The 25824-nt window shown below is 40.1% G+C and overlaps 1 protein-coding gene across 5 annotated transcripts in view; it reads right to left on the bottom strand.

Annotated features, from left to right (window-relative positions):
• Positions 1 to 22427, bottom strand: part of POC5 (POC5 centriolar protein) — a 35572-nt gene extending 13145 nt beyond the window's left edge. For 2 of the 5 annotated variants that reach the window (XM_087430149.1, XM_087430151.1), the window contains exons 1-8: positions 22287 to 22427; positions 18214 to 18309; positions 10657 to 10798; positions 8624 to 8710; positions 5779 to 5984; positions 4166 to 4342; positions 2044 to 2148; positions 110 to 289 (exon numbers count right to left, since the gene is read on the bottom strand). In XM_087430149.1, coding sequence (XP_087286275.1) covers positions 110 to 289; positions 2044 to 2148; positions 4166 to 4342; positions 5779 to 5984; positions 8624 to 8710; positions 10657 to 10798; positions 18214 to 18309; positions 22287 to 22427 — 1134 coding nt within the window. Of the gene's footprint in view, positions 1 to 109; positions 290 to 2043; positions 2149 to 4165; positions 4343 to 5778; positions 5985 to 8623; positions 8711 to 10656; positions 10799 to 17729; positions 17933 to 18213; positions 18310 to 22286 lie in introns of those variants that run through there. The other 3 variants (XM_014797712.2, XM_087430152.1, XM_087430153.1) reach the window with 3 other exon arrangements.
• Positions 22428 to 25824: the final 3397 nt, after the last annotated feature.

The following is a 25824-nucleotide window of genomic DNA, read 5'->3' as shown; positions in this document are numbered from 1 at the left end:
ATTGGAGAAATGCGTTCCTCTGCCTAACTAGAAACTAATACTGCGTGATGCAACCCATCTTTTTAATTTTTATTAAAAGAAAGTGAAAATTAAAAAAAAAAAAGTTTACCACAGCAACTTTGGTTTCATAATCATTGGAAATCTGGACACAAACTTCCTCAGCTCTTGCCTGACAAGCTCGTTCCACCACATCCTTCCACTGCTTCTGTACTATGGAGCGCCAGCCTTTCCAGACTTTCTTCAGTAGAGTTCTCTGGAAGTACTGGTCAGCTAGTTTACCTTCATAAACCTAAAGAAAGTCATATACAACCTCAGAAATTCAGTGAGCTGGTAAATATGCTGGTTGTAATTACAATAAACATGTCACTGTGGTAAACAGTGTACATACGTTATCATTTAATCCTGTGTAATCATATTATTGTCATCTGCAGACAGGAGAACAGGCATAGAGAGGTAAGGAACGTGCCTAGGTGACACAAATAGGAAGGGAAAAGCCAGCCTTGCCTCACTCCAGAGTCTAAGCCCTTATCCATTACATCATTGCATTATGCAACTAATCAAGTTAGGGGAAAAAACAAAAAACCAAATGAAAGAAAATGAATAACTTGCCACTTGCCACCTTAGTTATGAATTTGCATGATCTTTTAGCTGAAAGCAGGACCAGGAGAGCAACAGAGAGCGGCTGGAAGGCAGAAACAGTGGGGGCTGTGGCTTCAGATGGCACTGCTTTCTCTTTGGCTTGGTAGCCCCCACCATAGGCAAGATTAATTTAATTTACATACTTTGCCATCATACATAGTGCCAAACTGACCCAAATAGGAACATATGCTATTCTTCTTTTATCAATGAATTTAAATTCTTTCGAAAAAGTCATTCCAACTTTCAAATCTGAAGAGCTATTCAAAAAGTGATGGCAGCCTCAACTATTTCAGCTAACATTTAAACATAACATACTCTCATTATGTCACTTGATAACATTCAAAACATGATCTAAATACTCATTTTAAATAGCTCTTTTCAATATGATCAATGTAGATTCAATCTATTGGGATTAATTAAAAAAAATGAAAGCACTAGGAAGTATTCTTAAAGGAGAAACCCTATTCCATGATAGTAATAGCCTTTTCCTTTAATATTAATCTTTTGGAACTAAATGCACAGAGATCACTCCATGGCTTACATGAGCATCGCATGAAAAAAAAAATGTATATATCCATCCCCTACACTCTCGAGTCTCTATACTCTGTCTTTGTGTGGGATATGTACATACTATCATACTTTTCCCCTTTGGTTACAATAATTTATTATTCTCTCTCGGTTTATATTTACTCTGATATACTGATTCAGCTCTTATTTAATTAAAATAAAAGATGTTCAAGTTTAAATTAAATACAGACTAAGGATAATTTTTTAAAAGCTATACAGGCAGCTTTCTTTGATTCTCATTCTAAGGCAAGTCTAGGCAACAAACATTTATACACTTTTATAGTGTATAAAAGTACCGCCTATGAAGAGGCTGTATCAGGTATTTTATTTATTTGTTTATTTATTTTTTTGTGATGAAGATCAGCCCTGAGCTAACATCCATGCCAATCCTCCCCTTTTTGCTGAGGAAGACCAGCTCTGAGCTAACATCTATTGCCAATCCTCCTCTCAGGTATTTTAGAAGTAGAAACAATACAGGAAGTATATCATATGTTAAAGATTATACATTCTTTCTCCACATAATCACATCTGATGTGAAATTTGTTAAAGGGGTTCCATTACCAGGGCATTTGTAATTTAGGTACAATCCTTATTAACCTACTATGAAGTAGGAAATGATATATCAATAGGTCTATAAAATATAAGAGGTATTTTTTCCCAAACTATACCAAAATCAAATTCCTTTGAAATAAGAGCAACGTTACATCATAAATTCATTTTGACTTATTAGAAAACAAATCTTTCTTTGACTTGAACAAGAGTTCTAACATGTGACCCTCAACCCTCTCAGTTCAGAAGTCTAGTATCTGTCAGTCCTCTTTTTGTTTTCACACTTACGTCCTGTCGGGATTTGACGTGGCCAATTCGCCAGTGGAAGAATGTTCTCATCAACTCTATCCTTTCCTTTTGCTTGCCTAAGGCATGAGACAAGCTAGAAATCACCTGTAAACAGCAATTAACCCAATTATTGTGATGTTACAATAACAGCAATTGGTAAAGGGATTTCCGCATATACCAAAAAATGCTCGAGAGAATACCTATGGATCACTACTACATTCATCCAGTCAACCTCATTAGTCTTATGTTTAAAAAGACCAAAAAACTCCCCCACATGAATACACTACATATCAATGAACAAAGGGGAACAAAAGAGGAAAAAAATCCTCATGGTGTGCATCTTGGTAATTACCAAAAAAAGTTTATGTATGTGAAAATTAATATGGTCACTGACGTTTAATTCAAGACAAACAACTATACATTTGAAAGTTCTGCCACATATACAAAAAGTCTTTATTCACTAGATTTGAGGGCAGGGACCAGGTTTTAAATATCTTTCTCTTCCCTAAATACCTTGGAATAGAAGTTTCTCAATAACTGTTTAATGATTTTTTGAAGTTTCTCAGTAACTGTTTAATGATTTTTTGGATTCAACAAACTCATAAAAGAAAACAATAGTTATACTTTGATGTACTTTCAGTGATGTTATTCTTGTTCTTTTTTTAAAAAAAATCTATAGAGGCTTTTAAATCCTAAGACAATATTCTCTCTCATAAAGAATAAGTGAAATATATGTCTAAAAATGGCCACATTCAAAAGAGAGTTAGTATATTGGACATATTTACTGAGACATTTAGTCTGGCTCTTCTTTGAATAATTTTCAAAAGTGGAAAAGGACACATATTCTAAGACATTGGTAATATTCTAGTTCTTAAGCTGTGTGGTGGCACACGGCTGTTCAGTTTATTCATTTTCAAAAACTGGACATATTTGTACACTTTTTGTGACACTTTGAAATAAAAAAATTAAATTTAAAGCAGTTAAAAATCTTAGGACAGTTTTGAGGGTAATAAGAGAAAATGACTGACATTAGTATCTATTGTTTCAAAAAAGTAAACTATGTAAAATGTTCAATTTTATATTCCACCTTGCAATACCAAAAGAAATGTGTTTGTGTGTGCGTGTATATATACATACACACACACATATATATATATACATATATATATATATACACACACACACATATATTTTTTCTTTTCAGTGAGGAAGATTGGCCCTGAGCTAACACCTGTTGCCAATCTTCCTCTTTTTGCTTGAGGAAGATGGTCCCTGAGCTAATATCTGTGCCAGTCCTCCTCTATTTTATATGTGGGTCGCCACCACAGCATGGTTTGATGAGTGGTCTAAGTTCGCGCCTTGGATCCGAACCTGTGAACCCGGGTCACTGAAGCGGAGTGTGCCGAACTTTACCCACTACACCACCAGGACAGCCCCAGAAATGTATATTTTTAAAAAAACATAATCTTTATCTAGTTCATTAAAGTGGTGAGTGCTGCATCTGCAGACGAGGAGCTGAGGCGTCTGCTGCAAGTACCTCTTCTCTGAAAGCCACCATCCTCCTGGGGGAGCCACAGATTGGATGCCCATCTGCTTTTGTTCAAGGCGCTGTCTGGAGGGACAAATTAGCACAGACCTGAACCTCACTCCCAAGTTCTTAACAGGCTAACAGAAAGTGAAATAAAAGGTGCTCTCTGTGTTTATCAATAAAATGAAGAAAGACTTTGTCAATGGAGAAAGACACATCACAGACAGAATGTGAGATACTTGAAATGATCCCTAAAAGGATAGTTTAAAATGTGGGTAATGCTTGCTCCCTGATGTTCTCTTAAAGGCAGTTAGGAAGAAAAACAATTAGGAAGAAAACACTAGTGTTCCTACACTTAGCATGCACTCTTAAAACGTCAACAACACGGAAGTTGACAGCAAAGACAAAACGACACGACCCTGGCCTGTGTTATAGGAAGAATATTCTTATCTCTATGCACCTATTTTTCCACCACTTTCTGAAGTGATCTTCCCCTTACACCTTGTATGACCTGAACAATCATTAGTTCCTGGCATTTATCACCTAGCAAGACATTTACTGAATTTCAGTTAAAAAGAATATAAAAAAGAAGACCTCGTCTTTCCTCCCAATGGAGACTTCATAGGCTTTCTGCAGCTCCTTCAAGCTGTCGATTTGGTTGCACAGTTGTTTTATATGTGCTGCATGTTTTTCTTTCTCTTTTTTCATTTCCATTCGGTGCCAGTCAATAAAATTAAGTCTCCATTTACTTAGTTCAGATATGACGTTTGTCTGAAAGATAAATATACTGACAATTAAGTAGTTTGCTCCTTAATACTGCTTCTCAAAATTACACTGAAATTTAAGAAATATTCAAAAAAACCCAGAAGAAGCAATCAACCTAAGAGCTATTTAACAAATCAGAACACAGTAATGAGAAGGTTTGCAGGCTCAACAGTCACAGCTCTTCTTCGTCCACACTCACCACACTATGGACAGGGATGGTTTCCCATTTTAAGTTACTTTGTATGTAATGTTGTTGTCATTAAAAAAATTTCATGTCTTATTTACTAATAACAGGTCCTTTGTTTTTTCAAAGACATAAACGTCCATCTTAAGATGGATCAGGGAAAAAGGAAATGCAGGACTAAGGCCTCAGCTGTGCCACAGGACCGTGGACTAAGTTACTTAGACAGAGATGGATAGTGGAGACCACCGGAGTTGATGCTTTCTTCCCCTAAATCATTCTCACAATGGCCCCCTTACATCCAATTGCTAAGTCTGATCCCTCTTCACCCTACTGACTGGCATAAATAATAAGACCAAATAATCATGTTATCAAAAAACTGGATAACAACATGGTTAAACTTAAATGGCTGGTGGGACATTACTCCAACGAACTTACACCATGATTAGAATATGAAACGTGGTCATGGGGAAAAAATGGTAGAAACTATACTAAAAGATTATTTCTAGAATTTAATGTTTCAAATAACAGAGAAATATAAACGCCACAGAATTCTCATGACCATAATTTCTCCATGTATTTGAATATTTAGCTTAGTTTTCTCAAACTATGTTTCAGAAAAACTGCCATTTTCTCCATTATTTTTTTAGATAGCAAAAAGCTTGCCAGTTCTGTAATTCTTTGTTTTACTTAGAGGCCACTAACATCACCAAAATAAAAATCAATTTTTATAAATTTATCAGTTATACATGTGGTTGCTGTAAGAGTGGCTATAAAATGAATATACGTTGCTAAAACTGGATCTTGGGTTTCATGTAAAAGGAGACATTTCTATTTGTCATGGCTATGACGTGGTCAAGGTTCAATAGCTGTCTCAGTCACAGAGAGGCCAAGCCTTTCAAAACATCTGAGAAATTCAATGGAACACGCAGAGCTGTTCCAGCAACTATTTAAAATCTGGCTATTCAAAGTATGGTTTCCGAACCAGGAGCATCACCTGGGAGCTTGTCAGCAATGCCTCATCTTGGGCTCTGCCCAACACGACTGAATAAGAAGCTGCAGTTTTAACAGGATCCCCAGGTGATTTGTATGGACATTAAAGAAGGAGCACAGATTTAAGATGCTGGACTGATCTTCTAGGGAAACTAAAGATTTTTTTTTAAAAAGCTTTTAATTAAAAGAAAAGAAGAATAAACAGTGGAATCAAGAGCAAAACTGTTACACTACACATTAAACAACTGTAACTGAACAACTCTAATACCTTAAGATCTGAACTCCAAAGATCAAGTACATTTTCCATCTTCTGGAGATTTTCATCAGAAACAAGATAATCGCTCACAACTATTTCATGGACATCTGCAGGACTAGAATTAGACCCTGGTGAGGAAGAGTCACCTAAAAGATTAGTACTGAAAAAATCCATGACTGGGTGAGAAGGCTTCCTTGGTGATGACACCGGTGACGACCCTACAATAAAAGAAAGTTGTAGTGGTCAAGCCAAATTGAAAAGAACCCAAATCAGTAAGGAGTTATACTGGAAGGCTAGAAGATGTTAGTTACCCAAGGAGGCTGAGAAAAATGCAGAGAAATGACCTTTTCGTGTACTTAATCTGGCTATTTTTCATTCAGTATTGACACTGATTTAGGACTGACCAGCATGAGATGCCTCCCATACCTCCCTCCCCCCACATATGACCTCTATCCCAAATAAGGTTGCTTCATGTATCCAGGTCCAGCCTGAGCTGAAAGTGTTATCATCCACCTCATCATATCAACATTTACTAAGTGCTTTCTATGCGCCTGTAACAAAAACATTATAAGGATTAGCTCTTACAATATATGCTACCCTAAGAAACAGCTATTATCATCTCCATTTTAATGTTAAGGAAACTGAGGTTCAGAAAGGGTTAAGTAATTGACCAAGGTCAGAGTGGTTGTATAGAGGCCATTATTACTTTATGTAAAACACTGGGATGGGTTTTAACACTACTAAAATTCAATACTCTAAGTAGAATGAGATTAGTAACTTAGTTTATCAGATACTGAGCTGTAAGGCACCCTGTTAGCTTTGAACATATTGGTGAGAAATATATATATGTATGTACATATATATCCTCTGTCCATATGCCTGGGGGATGCAGGGGTGAGTGGGTAAAGGGACGGGTGAGAGCCAGAGCCAGAAAGAGAACTGGTATCTATCTTTAAAAAGCACAAAATAGAAGAGTTACTATTTTATGACACATGTATGCTGGAACAGAGACTATTCATCATCATTTCTCACATATCTCCCTTTTTTAAGAGTGTCCTAATAACCAAGATTGAACGGCTTTCCTCTCTTCCTCACTGAATGAATCAAAGATAAATCTACTATAGAACTTGTTGCTTAAAAGTAGATCTTTTTTTTTGTGTGTGTGAGGAAGATCGGCCCTGAGCTAACATCTGCCAATCCTCCTCTTTTTTGCTGAGGAAGACTGGCCCTGGGCTAACATCCATGCCCATCTTCCTCTACTTTATACGGGATGCCTCCACAGCATGGCTTCCCAAGCGGTGCATTGGTGCGCGCCCAGGATCCGAACCAGCGAACCCCGGGCCGCCGCAGCAGAGCACGCACACTTAACCGCTTGTGCTGCCGGGCCGGCCCCTAAAAGTAGATCTTTTAAGAATTCTTTGCAAAAGGGAAAACCATTCCTAAATATATATGTTTTGCATAAAAAATATATCAACAAATGGTTCAGGCTATGAAACACTACTTACATGTTCTGACAATGGTTAAGGAACCCAAAGAATAAGGCAGAATGACAAGTACATGAATATTATTCTCTCTTACTAGATTTTACCAACTAGATCTGCACTCATGGGAAAAGCAATAGGCTTTCTATATATTTTTAAAAAACATATACTCACCTTAAAAAAATAGAATCATGTCACACTGAAGAACTTGGAAGGCCCTTCAGAAATTACACTGCCCAAGACTTTCATTTACAAGGGAGGAAAACTAAAGGAGAGAGGCATTTCTTATATGGTGGCTGAAATGGCCCCTACATTAAATGAAGGGAATCACATAGTAAGAAAAGTGCTCCAACTATGTCCACGAGGAAGTTTCAATCTGAGGCTGGTATGTTTTTAAAAACTCTATAACACTTGCTAACCTCTCCTTTCAACAAAGGAAAAGCAGAACACAACACCACCAACAGTATTCAGCCAAAATTTAATAACTTCATTTATATATATATATGTATACTTTTTTATACATATAACTTCATATTTTATATATACAAAATATAAAAATACTTCATTTATTTTTACTTCACTTATTTTTACCATTGCTTTCCATTTATAACAAGTATATATTAATTTTATGCTATAATCAGTAATGACAGATATAAATTTTCCTTGATAGAACAAGTAATATTAAAGATAGGACAAAAACCATTAAGTTGGTACACAAATGCCTTAAAATTGGGAAATAATGCATTATTTTATGAAAAAATTTAAATTGGCCAAACTATCTGACATCCCATTAAATCTTTTAAGATATTTTCTCTCCAACCTAGCAGTTTTAAGAAAGGATGCCACACACTATAATACATTAATCTGTATTAGTCTTAATTGTACTCTTTTGGAATCTTACGAAATTATTTGACATATTCTTACTTAATAAATTAGCAACAATAGCTAATAGCTAAATACTGCCAATAAGTAATATGCTGAAATTATTCCTCTTACTACATAGACAATGTTCATCAGACTGCAAAATGTTGTGCTCGGGCATTTAGTTTTGAAGATAATCCCAGCATACAACCATGGGCACAAGTGCAGAGGGACAGTTCCACTAAGAGACATGCAGTTGCTACAGTGTTGTCTTCAATTTACGACTTTTCATAATAGTCAAAGAAAGTTCAAATAAAAATCCAGCTGTCATATAAGAGCCAAGAATAACATTAAAATGTAAAAAGTTCCCCCAGATGATGGTGATACACACCATTGACTGAGAAGAATCACCAGAGAAGTATTTTCACAATCATAAGTCAATAACATTAATAAGCTCAATAACATTTTAAATTAAGAGGTATTTTGAATAAAAACAAGCTAAGGAAAAGTCATACCATCTGTCTTTGAATGACTTGAAATATTTAAGTCACACCCTTTTCCAACTTCCATCCTTGTTTCTCTTACTACAGGGCTATTTCCTGCTGAAAAGAAAGAAGTTTTTTTGAATTAAATCACTCTTAAATGTCCAATCATATATACCTAATTTAAGAAGGTAGCAGTACATAAGTAAGATTTTAGAACAAGCAAAATACAACATGCTGGGGATATAGGAACACTAAGACAAAGAACAAGAAGCAAGAAAAAAAATTGAGACTAGAAAAGGGCTTATTGTATCATTAGTAAGCTCAATTTCACCCACCAAATACGGATGAAAGAGAATTCAGTCCACTATAGCATTCAGTTCACACTAAGCGAATCAGTGGATGAACGACATCAGAACTTAGACAAGGCTACGCTATCTCACACCACTGGGTATTTGCAGGGGCCTGCTGCTTTCCACCAGCTGCAATCAAACTAGAGTGACACTGGCTCCCCCAAAACAGGGACTTCCTTACTTCCACCTCAGGAACATTTCACATGGTGAAAAGGAAACTAGGAAACCTCACAAGAATGGCTGTCAGAGGCTTATATATGCTTTGCCAACTTCAACACACCTTCCTTACCTAAGCAACGGCAACACTGAGAATAAAGAGAATGCAATGATAAATTTACACGGTCCATTCTAACCAAGCCTACATGTGAATCAGGATATCTAAATTCACTGCATATGGTATGCTTAGATCTCAATCCTTTTGGGAAAAGGCAGAGCATAAACAAATAAATACTATCTTCCATGCTAGAAAAGAGTAGGGTCTTGGATCCCAAGTCGTTACCTTGAAAGGCTGGAGAGGTGGGGTAGGGAAAGGACTCTGGTGTGGTGTCTCTGGCACAACAGTACAGCAGTACTGTAGCCAAGGGCAAAGGAAACAAGCTTTCAGCGACCACCTTAAGGGTAGGGTGTAGAGGGCTACCAGCTGACGGCCTATCTACATTTGTAAGAGGGCAGGCAGCACTCCTCGGGCTTGCTCAGTAGGAACTGCACGGTGAGGTGCTTGGGGGTAATCAGAACATGGTGAAGATCACTGATATAGAATGAATAAATCCAACGGTCACATCTGGAAGAGCAATAAAATTTGGGTAGAAAATGCTCAGTGATAGAATGTTTCAGTGGTAGAATAAATATATATATTTTAAGGTTCTGGTCATATTTGTTGATCCAGTGTAGTAGGCCAAAGATTGAGGAGCAATGAAAACTCCATGTCTACACAGACACTAGGACTGTGACTCACCAGAAACCCAGGAGCCTGCGGACTCTGAGTAGGATGTGTCATGTGCCTTCAAGAAGGGACCTTTGGAGTTATAACTTATATCAAGTTGATACCTGCCTGTTTTAGGAGGGCTTTCTGTGCCCTTTGAAAGAACACTTACTTAGAGAGAGCTGTCTGAGATCTTGTACTTTACTGAATAAGAACAGATAAGTAAAAGGAGCTTTATCCTCCTTTCTCCACCTTTCACTCATCTATCAACATACATCTTGGTTTGTATTCGTTCTCAATTCTGTCACTGACATGGTCCAAAGATGGGTTCACCTTTGTGGTGATAATCCCTATAGTCCTCCATGCCCATATAAATACCGCTGCCAAAGTCCTAGCACATGGTTCCTAAACTTAAGGAGTTCTAAGGGCTACCCATGGACCATCTTTAATTTGGGGGCTTGGGCATTTCATTTCCAAAATAATCCTGGTATACAAACACTGGAACAAGTACAAAGATATAACTCCATTGAGACATGCAGTTGCTATAGGACTGCTCTAACTTTATCACTTTTCATAAAAGTAATAGTCAAACCAAGTTCAAATAAAAATCCAGCTGTCATATAAGAGCCAAGAATAACATATTAAAATGTAAACAGTTCCCCCAGACGATAGTGATACACACCATTGACTGGGAAGAATCACTGGAGAAGATTTTTACAATCATAAGTCAATAGCATTAATAAGCTCAATAACATCTTAAATTCAGAGATATCTTGGAAAATATACATAACCTTGATTATCGAGAATATCATCAATTATAGTAGGAATTCTAACATCTGGCACCACTTCTCCCTTAGAATGAGATGGCTGTGAAGCACTTGATTCAACATTTGGAGTCACTATAGCATAACGAAGCAGTTCTTCATACTCCTCCTATGAGAAGCCAATAATAAACACGTATTACATCACTGTCACAATGAATGCTCAGGCGTAAGACCAATAAAGGCAGAGCCAAAGTTGTTCTCTACTTCAGTTCTCCCAACAGTGTTCCCAGGTGGTGGGGATGTAGACTTTTGATTTATGTTTTCCATTCATCATCATTTACTTACTCTATTGTGGTAAGTAAAATTCTTAAAAAAAAAAAAAAATCCAACAAATATACCTACCCAATGTCTTTTAGGGATAGTGCCTTGGTACCCAGATTCCTTCAGCATATGAATTTAATGATGGTGACACAAAGATCACCTAGAGTAGTTCCCTGTAGCCAACCAACACCTACAATACAGAAGAGCCCTCCCTCAACTGGCAGCCGCCTGCAGATGGGCAGAGACACAGTGAGCCCTTTCTCTGCTTTTCTGAAATTTGCTTCTGAGATGCTGCTCCCAAAGACTCCACAACAGGAAGGTCTAGGGATGAACAGTAGTTTGGGCTCTAGCTGCCCCCACCCCCACACAACCCCACAACTCTGAGACTCTTCTCATGTATAAGCATGAAAGAGTATAATAGAATTACTGGGAGAGAAAGAACACTGAAGATAAACAGAGAACACGAATGCCAAGGTAGAATGCCAAGTAGAATGTTCCATTCTACCTGCTGGCAGCATCCTGGCCACGTGGAAGGAATGATAAGAAAGGCAGGAAACAAAGTGCAGACCTTACAAGTGCATTCCTCAAGTTAACAAAAAAATGGAATTTCCTGTAATAGATACTTAGATATTTGTTTAGCCAAATCAAAAAAACAGTATCAGTGAAGTAAAAAATACACTGGAACCTAGTCTCCATTCACAAGGGGTTGGTCACTGATGCAGCAAATATTCCGGTTAAGGAGGAGTAATTTCTAACAGTCTTATGGCATGGACACAGAGACTGTCTTTGCATTAAAAAACTGTGGGAAGGTATTCAAGAATGTGAAATGTCATTCTTCTAAAGGACTATTTTATATTAACTTTTCTCCATAAAAAGTTTAGTTCAGATACAGAAAATTTCACTATCATCATTTCATTGTCATAACTGTCATTATTCTGATTCATCTTCAGTATGAAGATAACTCATACTCAAAATTATCTCCTTCAAGGGTCACAATAAATACCTGTTGAATTGAATTAACAGCAATTCTGTCTAGGTCAAAGAAAGAACCGTGCCTTGAATAAGACCATTAGGATACAGTATAGGTGTTTGAAAAGTAGTAATTTTACTTTTCCCTAGGGTTTTCTATGAGTAAGAATATTTAACCATCCACCACACCCAAGTTTCCAGCCATGACCATGTCACAGTTACCTGAAATAAGGGTCTTGGTGTTTTCCAAAGGAATAGATGCAATTGCACTCAAAGTTCTGAAGTCAGAACTACCTTGTACACTGTGTAAGTAGTCAATATCAATGTATTTCAAAGTAGTTTCCAAGAAAGTGTTTCAGAGAACCCACATTTTATCCAGATTTCGTTTTTTAAGCTATCTCTTTTAAAAAACTGTAATAAAATGAGCATGCACTATCAAATGTACCATATATACTAAATTTTAACAGGCCAGAAACTATAAATTCTTTTGTTGGTTGGAACAAAGGGGCTCCTGCTATCAATGTACATGTTAAATTCTTGTAAATGTGTCATAGATTGGAAGGCTGTAGCTCTGCACAAGTTTATTTTTTGTTTTAAATTCACACCTGTACACATCTGCCCATGTAAACCGTACAAGTGAGCACACAACTATAACACAAGTGGGCCACCAACTACAAACCCCTCAAACTCATGCACATCTGCTGGGGCCAGGCCCTCCTTAGGATGCAAGAGTGATGAGCTGTGCAGTAGCGGCTGACTTCATGCTATGTCACACGCTCATCACAGTACAAAAGGCTTTAGCATTTATTCTAAGTTTGAGTTTTTTGAGAGCATCCTGTGTGATTTTACACTTATGATAAAAATTTTGAAGACCTGATTGATTCTGTTGGTGGCTCAACACTAAATCAAAAATTTTCTATTCTTTTTTATGCTTCGGATCACTTTAATTGAAGATGAGATATGCTAGTAAAAGGCTACCATTTTGGGGCCAGCCCCCGTGGCCTAGGGGTTAAGTTTGGCGTGCTCCGCTTTGGAGGCCTGGGTTTGGTTCCTGGGCGTGGACCTATACCACTCACCCGGCAGTGATCATGCTGTGGCGGCAATCCACGTACAAAATAGAGGAAGATTGGCAACAGATGTTAGCTCAGGGCAACTCTTTCTCAGGAAAAAAAAAAAAAAGCTACCATTTTCAACTACTTATGTTGAGAATAAGAATTTTCTTCATATTATGCAACCCAAACAAAATACAGAAGCAAACTGGACACCTAGGCTTATAAACCTGCACTTGCCTGCCATCATACCGCCATTGCACATGCACGTTTATCAAGGCGGCTTCAAGGTTTTTGCTGACTTTGTGATAAGTAAATGTCACAAATTTGAATTTATGAAATAAATTTACACAACTGTAGTTCTGCTTTAATATTTTTATATTGGAATTTGAAGTAAAATTGTTTGAAAAAAGGGTTTATGCTGGTAGATGTTTGAAAACTGCTCATCGAGCATAACTAAATGTAAAAGAGTCACTTGGATTCAGTTTCAACCCTGATTTACATATTTAACATAGATGACTTACATGCTGTAAATGTTAGTTATAGCAAATACAGACTTTTACGTATGTTAAGGCCAACGACAGAAGAGAAACACAAAGAGATATTCCAAAGAGGGAACCCTTAGCTAGCTCACTCATGAGACTCCCCCTCATATCGCTCTAGTCAACTCTTGTCAGTGATGACCCCTTCAGGACAATAAACATGTCTGAGTTTTGAACTTACATTTCCTGATAGAAAATAAAAGTTAGTATTTCACATAATGGTTATCACTGAGGCAGAAGGCTCTTATTAGGAAAAAAATCATTTAGAATATCAGATATGTAACATTTAATTTTTGTGTTGACAAAAATAATTATAATTCTTCTTTAAATTTTAAAAATACACTTCCTGAACCATATCAATTTTCCAGTTATTACAACAAAAGGAAATTCCCTAAGAGTCTGATAAATTGAGGCCATACACAAGATATTTCACTGGTTCCCATAAACCTGAATGTATGAGTCAGTCTTAATAAGCTAACTAGCAAAATATATAAAATTTCAAGTGCAATAACTCCCTATGGTAGAGACAGCTAAGAGTTCAGCAGCATCCATTTCCCCTTTATTCCTTTAAGTTAATAAAACTCCAGGGTTTGACCTGGGCAAATGGCCGCCCAGCGACATTTCTCAGCCTCCCTTGCAGCAGGTGTGGCCAAGAGACCTGGTCTATGGGATTTGAATGGAAATGATGAGTACAACTTCAGTCATTAAAAAGGAAGCTGCTTGCCTCCTGTTCAGCTCTTCCCATGGGCTAGAGGTGGTAGTAAGCCAGCACCTGACGATGCAAACATGGGCAGCACCCTAGGGCAGGGCAGAGCAACAGAGAAGAGACTCAGTCCTCAGATGACCACAAGACTATGTACCAGCTCAAAACCACTCTTATTTGGTTCCTGTTAAAGCAGCCAGAACACCACCCTATTATACTTCCCAAGCAGCCAAAGTAAACTTGTGATTTTGGCACAGAACATATAACAGTCTGGCTATGGACTGAATGTTTGTGTTGCCCAAAAATTCATATGTTGAAGCCCTAACCCCCAGTGCGGCTGTATTTGGAGATGGGGCCTCTAAGGAATTAATTAAATAATAAGGTTAAATGGGTCAAGAGGATTAGTGTCCTTATACGAAGAGACAAGAGAGCTCTCTTTCTCCCTGCGCACACGCACCAAGGAAAGGCCATGAGAAGGTGGCCATCTGCAAGACAGCAAGAGTCCTCACCAGAAACCAACCCTGTCAGACCTTGGTCTGGTACTTCTGGCATCTAGAACTGTGAGAAAACAAATTTCTGTTGCTTAAGCCCCCCTCTATGGTATTTTGTTAGGACAGCAGAAGATTAATATAGTGGCTATCTTTTTTTTTTTTTTTTTTTGGGAGGAGATCATCCCTGTGCTAACATCCGCCAATCCTCCTCTTTTTGTGCTGAGGAAGACTGGCCCTGGGCTAAGATCCGTGCCCATCTTCCTCCACTTTATATGGGACGCCGCCACAGCATGGCTTGCCAAGCAGTGCATCGGTGCGCGCCTGGGATCAGAACCGGTGAACCCTGGGCTGCCACAGCGGAGCGCGTGCACCTAACTGCTTGTGCCACCAGGCCGGCCCCTACACAGTGGCTATCTTTTATTTGTATTTTGAGGTCAATCAACTTTTTAGCAACATTTTCCTCCTTAGCATTTCCTCTGGTGGCAATTACAACTATATTTAGCCAAATCAGCTCTGCTCACTTAGTACCACAGGAACAAACTGTCCCTGTAGGAATGAAGGGGAAGTGGCTTCAACTGTAGCTTCCCTAGTCTGACCTCTGAAAAGGGAAAAAGATTCGAACATATATTTCAAAGTTCCCACAACAACTACTATGAGTTAAAGGGGAGGTAACTAGGTATATATTAATAGTATCCAATGTACATATACATATTTTGAGGAAAGATTTTAAAAATCAGTTATTTAAACAACTATTTTAGTTTCACATATATAGATATAGGCCAAATGGGCTATTTTTTGGTTAATGATCAAAATAAATAATATTGTCTTATTTAATTGTCAAAGATAACCTGTCTTAAGGAACCCTAAAGTAAAAACCAAAACTTGTAATTTTGCACTCCCCCGCCAAATAGCTGGATTTATGTGACCCTAAAATACAGCTGAACCCATACATACCAGGTGAGGTCAGGACAACTGGCTAACGGTTTGGAGTTGTGCTTAGAGGAAGTTATCAGTGGACAAGCACCATGGATGCTGCCCATCCTTCAGCATTTATCATCGATAGTTTTATGGAGCATTCACATAACTAAGACAGTAAAGAAAACTCCCTTAAGAGGAATATTGATTCATGAGGGGCTTTTATATTAAATGTTTAGTTTTACATACTTACTACATATGTAAAAGCATATAGTTATTTCATGTTATTTTATTGTTAACATCACTTTTGGTATTTATATTATGAAATGTTTCCAGTAACATAATATGGGCAGGTTTTCAACTGTAGTCAAGAACTAGCAGGGTCATAAGTTGAGGGTTACTAATAAACAGAATCTCAGTTGGACTGACATTCTAAACAGGTAACCAATAACACAAAACGACTTCTGGCATGTCTAGAAGATTCTTACCCCTCCCTCTCTTAAATTCTACTTGAGAGATTTATTCTTTTGATGTAAAGCTTTGTCTCCTGACAAAGTGAAAACCTGAGGTCTTACACGGTGTTTACAACCTAGTATCAAAGGATTTTGGACCCAACAATTACACTGTGTGGGTTTTTTCCCCCACAATCAATAAGCAATTCCCAGACACTAGCTGGTTGTCCTACAATTCAACTCAGTTCTGATACTATTCACCAGAGATAGCATCAAATCCCATGGGTTAAGGGCTCAGTCCCATGAGACTGAACCCCCTTCCAACTTCAGATGCCAATTGCAAGTCCAGGTTGTCACCTGTACTGTTGGCCAACTGGCTATAAGTCAGAGGTCACCACAACCCCCTCCCCTTGGGTTCGATTATTTGCTAGAGCAGTGCACAGAACTCAGAGAAACATTTTACTCACTACATTACCAGTTTATTAGAACAGGATATAACTCAGGAACAGCCAGATGGAAGAGATGCACAGGGCAAGGTATAGAGAAAGGGCGAGGAGCTCCCATGCCCTCTCCTAGCACACCACTCACCCAGCACCTCCCATGTTCACCAGCCCCCAAGCTCTCTGAACCCTCTCCCTTTGGGTTTTTATGGAGGCTTCATTACCTAGACATGATTGATTAAATCACTGGCCATCAGTGATTGAACTCAATCTCCAGCCCCTCTCCCCTCTTCGGAGGTCAGGGGTGGGACTGAAAGCTCCAACCCTCTAATCATGTGGTTGGCTCCTCTGGCAACCAGGCCCCATCCTTAGGTCCAAAAGTCACCTCATTAACTTAACAAAAGACACCTTTATCACTCTCATCACTTAGGAAATTCTAATGGTTTTAGGAGCTCTGTGCCAGAAACAGGGATGAAGACCAAATATATATTTATTAGAAATCACAATATCACAAGTATAAATGAGTTAATCAGTTCTCTGATGAGGAAATTTGGATAAGGGAGAGATGAAGGGTGCAGGAAAGCACTGTCACCTAAAAAGATAGCACTAAGTGGGCGAGTTACCATCCAAAGAGAAGGCCAGGATGAACCATCTGTGTCACAATTCCAGACTACAGTCATGTGCTGCATAATGACGTTTCAGTCAATGATGGACTGTATGTATGCCGGTGGTCCCATAAGATTAGTACCATACAGCCTAGGTATCTAGTGGGCTATACAATCTAGGTTTGTATAAGTACACTCTATCATGTTTGGACGACGACAAAATCGCCTAACACCACATTTCTCAGAACGTATCCCTGTCATTAAGCAACGCATGACTGTACTTTTATCCTAGTAAATATTCACAGATATTTTTCCAATAGCTTCCCAATTTCTGAATCTGTAATTTCAATTAAAGGAGCACATCTGTTCCATAAAATATTTTCCTAAAGTTTTTCTCATACACAGTGCTAATAACAACTTAGGCATAAACATAACGCCCAGCTTTTTCCCTCTTAAGTGATATAACTATAAAACTCAAGATATACCAAGTCAGTATTCTCTCAATCAAAATCTACTCTAGAAATCTGAATCCATATTGTGATAATAAAAATTTAGAAATAACAGAAATTTAAAACCGTTTATGTAAAAACCACACCTTCTGTGGTCAACTTACCTGTCACTGTCCAGATCCTGGGCAGCAGAATGTGCCAAATGCTGTGGCAACAGAGACTAGAGGCTGGGGTAGAACACTAGGGCATCTGGGGCCCCAGAACTTTGGAGGGGTTGATATTGTACTCATTTGCATTAAAGTGAAAGCAGCATTCATAAGAGATAGCTACAATGAGAAAATTTCAAGAAAAAAAGTTCCTTGAGATTTTCAGCTTCTCCTTTCATTGTGTTGTTTGAAGCCTTTGTACAGAGCGTTTGAAAGGTTCACAATGGTTTTCTGAAAGGTTAAAACAACGTAAGGTATTTCCTAAGGTTTGTAAAATGATTCTCAAAGTTTGATATTATTATAATTTGATATACATTATATACACATTATAATTATTAATGTAAATGGCTTGAATGAACGAAAAATGTACTCCTAGTTCTCCCTCATATTATCACTTGTTTAAAATAAATAAGTCACAACAAATTTAGATACGTCTTCCCACCTGAAGATCTGAAGAGACAGAACTGCCTCGGTCAGAGTCATTTTGCACAACCGGAAGTGAGCATTTCTCCTCATCTGATGACATTCTGCACAAATACTATAAAAGAGTAGAAGCAACTTTAGTTTTTTTCCTCAATATTTAAAGGAAAATAAAATGTTTTCTGGATATATACAGAAGTGTAACCGCGTCCTAACCTGTAAACAACCATCATGTGATATGTTAAATCATTCAATGCATTGAGCACCCACAGATGAAATCACTGGGCAAGAAGAACTGGTTAGGACTCAATTCCCAACATGAGTGAGTCTGTAAGGCAGTGAAGGAGATGAGACAAATACATAGATGGTTAAAGAAAAGTGGAGGCTCCTCAGGAAAATCCACAGTGGTGCCTGTAGAGAACAGATTGTGGTCACTGATCTTCAACAGTGTGCGACAATCTGGGTGCTGGGCACCTTCCTGTAGATACTGGACCAAGAGAGAAGGAACAATTTGTGCAAATTCCCTGCCTGGGAAACTTACCATTGGGGAGTATTATTGTAAGAAAAACAAGCCTACACAGAACAACAGCTTCTAATACATGCATAGAAAAACTGCTGAAAGTTTTAACCAAAAAAATAAAATTAAAAGTACTTTTAGGGGGCTGGCCCGGTTGCGTGGTGGTTAAATTTGCGCGTTCTGCTTCGACGGCCCGGGCTTCACCGGTTCGGACCCTGGGTGCGGACCTACCCACCGCTCCTCAAGCCATGCTGAGGCAGTGTCCCACACAGAAGAGCTACAACTCTACAACTATGATACATAACTATGTACTGGGGCTTTGGGAGGAAAAAAAAAGAAAAAAAAATGTACTTTTAGTAACAAGTAAATAAATTATTTAAAAGACAAGTAGTGACCATTCAAACTAACAGAACACCAGTTACATGTAAGACATCGATGAGGACAGTAAGATGAAGAAGTCGCTGTCCTCTAGGGCTCTACAATCTGTAGAGAGGGCCAAACATGTATATAATACAAATGACTGATGAAACAAGCGCAGTTAGACCCTAAAACAACAGAGGTACAAAGTAGGGAGGTAGGAGTAGCTGTTTTTCATGGGGTGGGATCACAAGGTGTGAAGAAGTGGGAATGGAGCCAGAGAAAGTTTTAATAGAGAAGATGACCTGGGTGTTGAGGCCTGGAAGACAGATAAAGGATATAGGACTATGCTAGGCAGCAGGGCAGCACAGGCAGAGACAGAGGCATGGACATGTATGCCAGCGACATAAGTAGTGTGTCAGGCTGAAGCAAAAGGTGCAAAGCAAGGCTTGGCTAAGGAGGAAACAGGCAAATCAGGAGCAGCCAGATCATGGAAGATCATGGTTGTGTCATGTAAACAGTTTGACACCCATATAACCACCCAGGTCAAAAAATACAACATTTCCAGCCCCAGAAGGCCTTCTCATGCTGGGTCCCAGTCTCTGCCTCCGTTCTCTGACATCTAACAGTAGAAAATGTTTTGCCTGTTTTTTACCTTTATAAACAGTGTGCATTACTTCATGCCTAACTTCCTTTGCTCAACAATACGTTTGTAAAATTCATCTGTGTTGTTGCTGTGTGTAGCTGCAGTTTTGTTTGCTTGTTCTTTTGTTTTGCTGTTAGGTATTCCACTACATTAATATACTGAAATATATTTATCCAGCCTATTTTTCATGGATATTTGAATTTTTTTCAGTTCTTGGCTATTACCAATAACGCTGTTATAAATAATACTGTATGTCTCTGAGTGTTAAAAATAAAAAAAAGTTTGGTCTCATTCTAGAGAAGTTATTAAAATGTTTTAAACAAGTAATAACATGATCAGGCTTGTCTTTTAGAAGGCTCACTCTGGAAGCTTTCAAGATGGATTAGAGAAGTGAGATCCTAAAGAGAGATTAATTGAGAGCCAACTGTGGTAGTCCAGGAGATAAACGTTGCCTCCAGCAGCAATCCAGGAGATAAACGAGGACCTGAATCTAGGAGGCAGCATTGGGAAGTGGATGGAGGGTATGACTGACACAGTTGTGTTTTGGCAGTGGAAATGAGAGATCATGATCAATAATTAGTTAAGGGGTTAAAGGGAGGAATTGTTGATGACTTCCAGATTTCTGGCTTGGGTGAGTAGATGGATGATAGTGCCACTCACCATGGCAAGGAATGTAGGAAGATGAGCAGGTTGGGAGGAAGGACAATGGGTTCCATATCAGATGATTTGGGTGTTAGGTGCCCGTGAGGCACTGAGGTGAAGCTGCAGGTATGCGGTACATGGCCACATCCATTAAGCTGTGCACCACTCCAAGGACTGCCGTTCACAACAGCTACAATGTGAATGGTGCTTCCTGGGGAAAGCAATGTGAGAGCCCTGCATCGGAGCTTTCGGTTGGAGACACTGTTTGACGAATCATCAGCATAATGGGAAATGCTTAAAACGGAGAGGATAAGATCACTCATGAAAAGGAGCGTGAGAAAAATTCTTATTCTGAGGTCTGTATACCCAAACTATACGTAATATTTTTAGTATAAATGCACACGTATATTTTTCGAGGAAGAGGATCCTTAGCTTCCAATATGTGTTCAGAGGGGACCATAACCCTAATAAAGTTAAGGACCACTACCATAGTGAGAAGAGGGTATAAACCAGAACCACTAATATTTAATGGGGAAGAGAAGAGCCAGCAAAGAAGACAGAGAAGGAAGTCAGACAGTAGAACTATCAGAAAATGCAGCATCAGGAAAGCTTGGAAAAGGGAGTAGTCAGAGCCATAGGCCAAAGAAGGATGAGAATTGGATGCAGTCTCCCAAATCTGGCAACCAGGAAGTCGCTATGACATTTGCCTGAACAATTTCAGTGGAAAGTGGAACACACCTCAATCACAGTAGGCTGAAAAATAAACGAGAGATGAGGAAATTGAAGTAGAAAGGGCAGGTACAGGGAAAAGTGCGACATCAGAATAGAACCACAGGTCGGGGCTAGATTGTGGAAAGGATGCTTCAACTTTATTCAATGCTGTGAGTACACATGATAAGTAAACTAAATCTCAGCACGACTATCTTTAGTTAAGCCAATTAGGGAGAATAAAATAAGCACATACATCTGCAGCAAGGAATGGCCGCTTCACGGACTTCAAATCCACCCCTGTGGTAACTGGTCTTTGTCTATTTTCATTCACTTCTCCCTTCAGGATGTGTTTGCAGACCAGGTGGGCAATAGGAGTGGGAGTAGGGTGGTGCTGATTATTCAAAAAAACAAAAGGGCTGAAAAGTATGGTCAGATCTCAAAAGGAGTTTCTGAATATAGATACTGCAGACACCAAACAACTATGTACTTTTGGAAAACATACTATACGTCTTCCATCTGCCCTGCTTTGATGCCAACAAGTATGACAGTTTGTCTGAAACCGTACGACAGCAGCATTTTCCTGTTTCTAGTTTCAGAAAGGAAGGAGAAACACGAAGCCTGCTTTAACGGGCGGCGGACGTGCACCAGTTCACTAACTTTTCAGGACAGCATTCTCTAACCAAGAGATCAGAAGCCACGACATGAAAGTTGAGAGCGCGTCTCTGTTGCCAGGGAAATCAATCACATCTTGGCAATCGCCCGGCCGATAGGGAAAGAGGGGGAGCAAGCGCAGGAGGCAGAGGCAGAGAGAACCAAGGTGCGGGGGGAGAGGGGACGTCCTCCGCCAGCCCGCCCCACGACAGGGACCAGAAGACAGAGGAAAGCAGCTGCGAGGGAGCAAAGGGCTGGAGGTCCTCTTCGGTCCGTCCTACCCACCCCTGTTTCAACCAAGTTCTTACTTGAAAACAATGAAGCGTTAGACACGGTTATTCTCCCCTGCGTTTAAATGGCCAGAACCTACGGCGACAGTCACCGCCACACTGGAGGCACGCCCCTCCCCTCCTCCCGGGCGCCCTCGGGGGGAACCTCCCGACCCCGCGCCCCGCACAGCTGAGGGGCCCGCGTCCCGGGAAGACGCCCCAGCGCGCCCTGTACGAGCCCCGGAGCGGAAGCCGGGGCCGAGGCGCTTCAAAGCCCACTCCACCGGGGCGCCGCCACCCACCGTGCCGCGCTCCACGAGCCCGACGCGTCCCCGGGCGCCTCCTCGCCGCTCGCGCTCACACAACGGCGAGAGCAGCGGCCCCCCTAACAGCGACCTGACAGTTTCAAACCGCAGCGAGGAACTAAGGACGGCCCTGCGCATTGGCCCCGAGCTTCAGCAACCTGCCGTCTGATTGGTGCAAGGCCTGGGGGCGGGGCCCTGGACCGGCGGAGAGAAGCCGGAATTAGGTGACGTAAGGAGAGCTCCGCCCCCGGCTCCGGCGGGGTCTGAGGGGCGGGGTCTTGCGGAGCCCCGCCCAGCGCTCGGGAGCGCGTGCTCAGTTCCGATCTGCGGCTGCGGGCTAGGAGGCGGCCCTAGGAGCATGTTTAGTTAGACGCTGCTGAGCCGGCCTGGAGTCAGCCGGGCGGCGTGCTGCTGTCTTTCGATGGCGCCCATAGCCTATGCGTGTGGTCCTCGTGCGTAAGAATCGTCTGCGTGCACAGATGCCCTGCAACAGGATCACTTGGAGGTGCTTTTTAAAAGTACGGATCCCTGACCGTCCTCTGCTGATTCCTTCGGTCTTGGGCGGGACCAGGGAATCTGAATTTTTAACAAAGACCACCAGTGATTCTGATGCAGGGGTCTGCGGACCACGCTTTAAGAAATTGCTGGACTAATGTTTTACTAGTATAGGTTTTACTGATGACCTCAAACGTGTCAGACTGCAAGTCAGGCCCCTCTGGTGAATCGACCTTAGAATCATCATAAGTATATCCTGGCTTTACTACCTACTCGCTGTTACCTTGCATAATCTTACCCACATAAAAGGGTTGTAGGGAGATTAAATGACGTGCTATATCTAAAATACATATCACATAAACATATAAAATATTAGCCTTTCAACATGTGTTGGCAACAGATACAGCTAGAGGTACATTAGGATCCAGGGGGCTAAGGGAATGCCGCAGTCTGGAAAACGAGTAATGAGATCTGGGTGAGTTTTCACGCTTTCTGCGTTACTTGGAGGCTAAGGTATCCATTTCTTTTTCTGTAGATAGAAGTGGCATAACCTGGGTCTCACCTGCTTACCTATTGGCAGAGCTAGACTTCTACTTATACAAGTGAAGAAGTAAGAAGAGTGCCACCAGTTTCTGTGGCATAAGCTAAGCTTGTTCCCATGCTTATTATAAAGATAACAAGTTCATAGCTTGTTCCCGTGCTTATTATAAAGATAAGTTCATACCTGGTTCAGATACCTGTTTTTTAATTGGACCCCATACATTATAATTGTTACTGATGCGCTGTCTCTGTGCCCTCCTGCCACTTGGCTCCATGTTTCTCTTCTCTGTCTTCTCCCTTTTAGGGGCCATATTTTCATTAAAAAACACTGGGTAAGCTATCTCCATTCTTCTTACAGAGAGAAAGTGCAAATCTGGTCTGCTTGTTATGAATTTAGAACTGATTCTTTCCCTAAGTTTCCTAGAGAGGAGGGGGGAGAGAGAGAGAGAGAGAGAGAGAGGGAGAGATAGAAGGAAGGAAGAAGTGAGGGAGGGAGAGAGGGAAAGAGGGAGAGAGAGAAAGAGAATAAAGCCCCCACAAACTCATAATAATTAAATTTCCAGCTTGAACCCTTTATAATTATTTGTTCATTCAACAAATATTTATCTAGCATTCGTCATATGCAAAACCTTTTGTTGGTGCTAGGAATAGAGTGGTGAACAAAACAGACACAGTCTGCCCTCACGGAACTTAGTCTCATGGGACAAAACAGACATCAAACAACAGAAACCCCATACAAATGAATAAATAATTATGAATTATGTTTAAAGTGAGGGGAAATCAGGAAATGCCTGTCTGAGAAAGCACATTTAAGCTGAGACCTGAAGGATGAATGGGGAAAGAACTTTATCTAACAAATACACATAGTGCTTACTATGTTCTAGGCACTGCGCTCATTAACTCACTTAATTCTCAGATTACCTCTGTGATGTAGACACCATTTCCATCCTCATTTTACAGATATGAAACCTGAAGCCCAGAGAGGTTATGTGGCTTCCCTAGGCTCACACAGCTAATAAGAGCAGAACTGGTATCCAAATTGAGGCAGTCTGGGCTCCAGAGTCCATGTTCTTATCACTCAGTGTGTTCTGTTGGAAACAGCATGGGTTGGATGGTGTCCTCCAAAATGATATGTTGAAGTTCCAATCCCTAGTACCTGTGAATGTGACCTTATTTGGAGATAGGGTCTTTGCAAATGTAATCAAGTTAAATGAGGTCATGCTGGATTAGGGTGGGCCTTAATCCAATAACTGGTGTTATAGGAGAGGGAAATTTAGACACAGAAAGAGATACAGGAGGGAAGACGGAGGCGGAGATTGGAGTGATGCCTCTGTAAACTAAGGAACATTGAGGGATTGCCAGCAACCACCAGAAGCTAGAGGAGGTGAGGAAAGATCTTCCCCTGGAGATTTCAGAGAGAGCATGGCCCTGCCAACACCTTGATTTGGGGCTTCTGGCCTCCAGAACTGTGAATAAATAGATTTCTGTTGTTTTAAGCCATGCAGTTTGTGATAATTTGTTACAGCATCCCCAGGAAACTAATAAAATGGCTAAGGCCTTGTAGGGGGAAGAGGGAGAATCTCCCTCTGCCCTTTCCCTTAAGGTTCTTCTGGCTGGCCAAATAATTATCAAGACAGGTTAGCAGGAGAAAATAATACCAAGTTTAATAACATGTATACATGGGAGAAAGCAGGGACACTGCGTTTCTCAACACAATAGCAGAAATTCTTGTCTTAAATATCATTTTCAGCCAATGACAAAGGAGGACTTTGGGGGTGGGGGGAGTCAGTTACAGGAGATTACCACTAAAGCACAGTAAACAAGAGTAAGGTTTATTATGTAGCTCAAGGCCTCACCTTCCACATTGATAAGTCACTAGAAATGAGCTCATCCCCCTCTCTTCTCCAAACAGGGAGGGAGATACCTTTACAAATGGAGATTTCCCTTATAAATGTAAATGATTGTCTGGCAACTCTTCGCAGGGTCATCCAGAGAATGTGGCCAGAGAGACAGAACTTCTGATAAGAGGGGCTTGTTGGTGCCTTTCCTATTGCAACATTTACCCTACATTATCTTTACAGCCATCATGATAGATCTGTTCCAGGAAGGAGCTACCATGTCAAATTCTTTAGGCAGTTAGTGGGGGAGGTCAAATGTCCTCAGAGAAAACAACCAAGGTAAAGAGATAGATTTCAGGGTGGCCAAATCTTAATCTCCCACAGCCTCCAGGTGAGAAAGCGCTTATTGTATCTGGATATTGAATAAAAGCCAGTAACCTTAGTGAGAGGCAGAATAGCACAGAATAAGGCTGTAGATGGAGGTGGGAGCCTGACTACGTTAAGGGTTTGAGATTTTATTTAAAGTTCAATGGGATGTTTTTAGATGTTCAAGAGAAAGATGAAAACAACTTGAACTAAGGAGGTGACAAGGGAAAAGGAGAGATGATGACAGATAGGAGATGTATTTTGGGGGGAGAATTGATAGGACCTCATGGACTGTG

Source organism: Ceratotherium simum, chromosome 4 (assembly GCF_057802395.1).
Source record: "Ceratotherium simum simum isolate JZ-2026a chromosome 4, ASM5780239v1, whole genome shotgun sequence".
NCBI classification, from domain to species: Eukaryota; Metazoa; Chordata; class Mammalia; order Perissodactyla; family Rhinocerotidae; genus Ceratotherium; species Ceratotherium simum.
The sequence above is the reverse complement of the archived record's forward strand: the minus strand, read 5'-3'. Positions and strand labels throughout refer to the sequence as shown.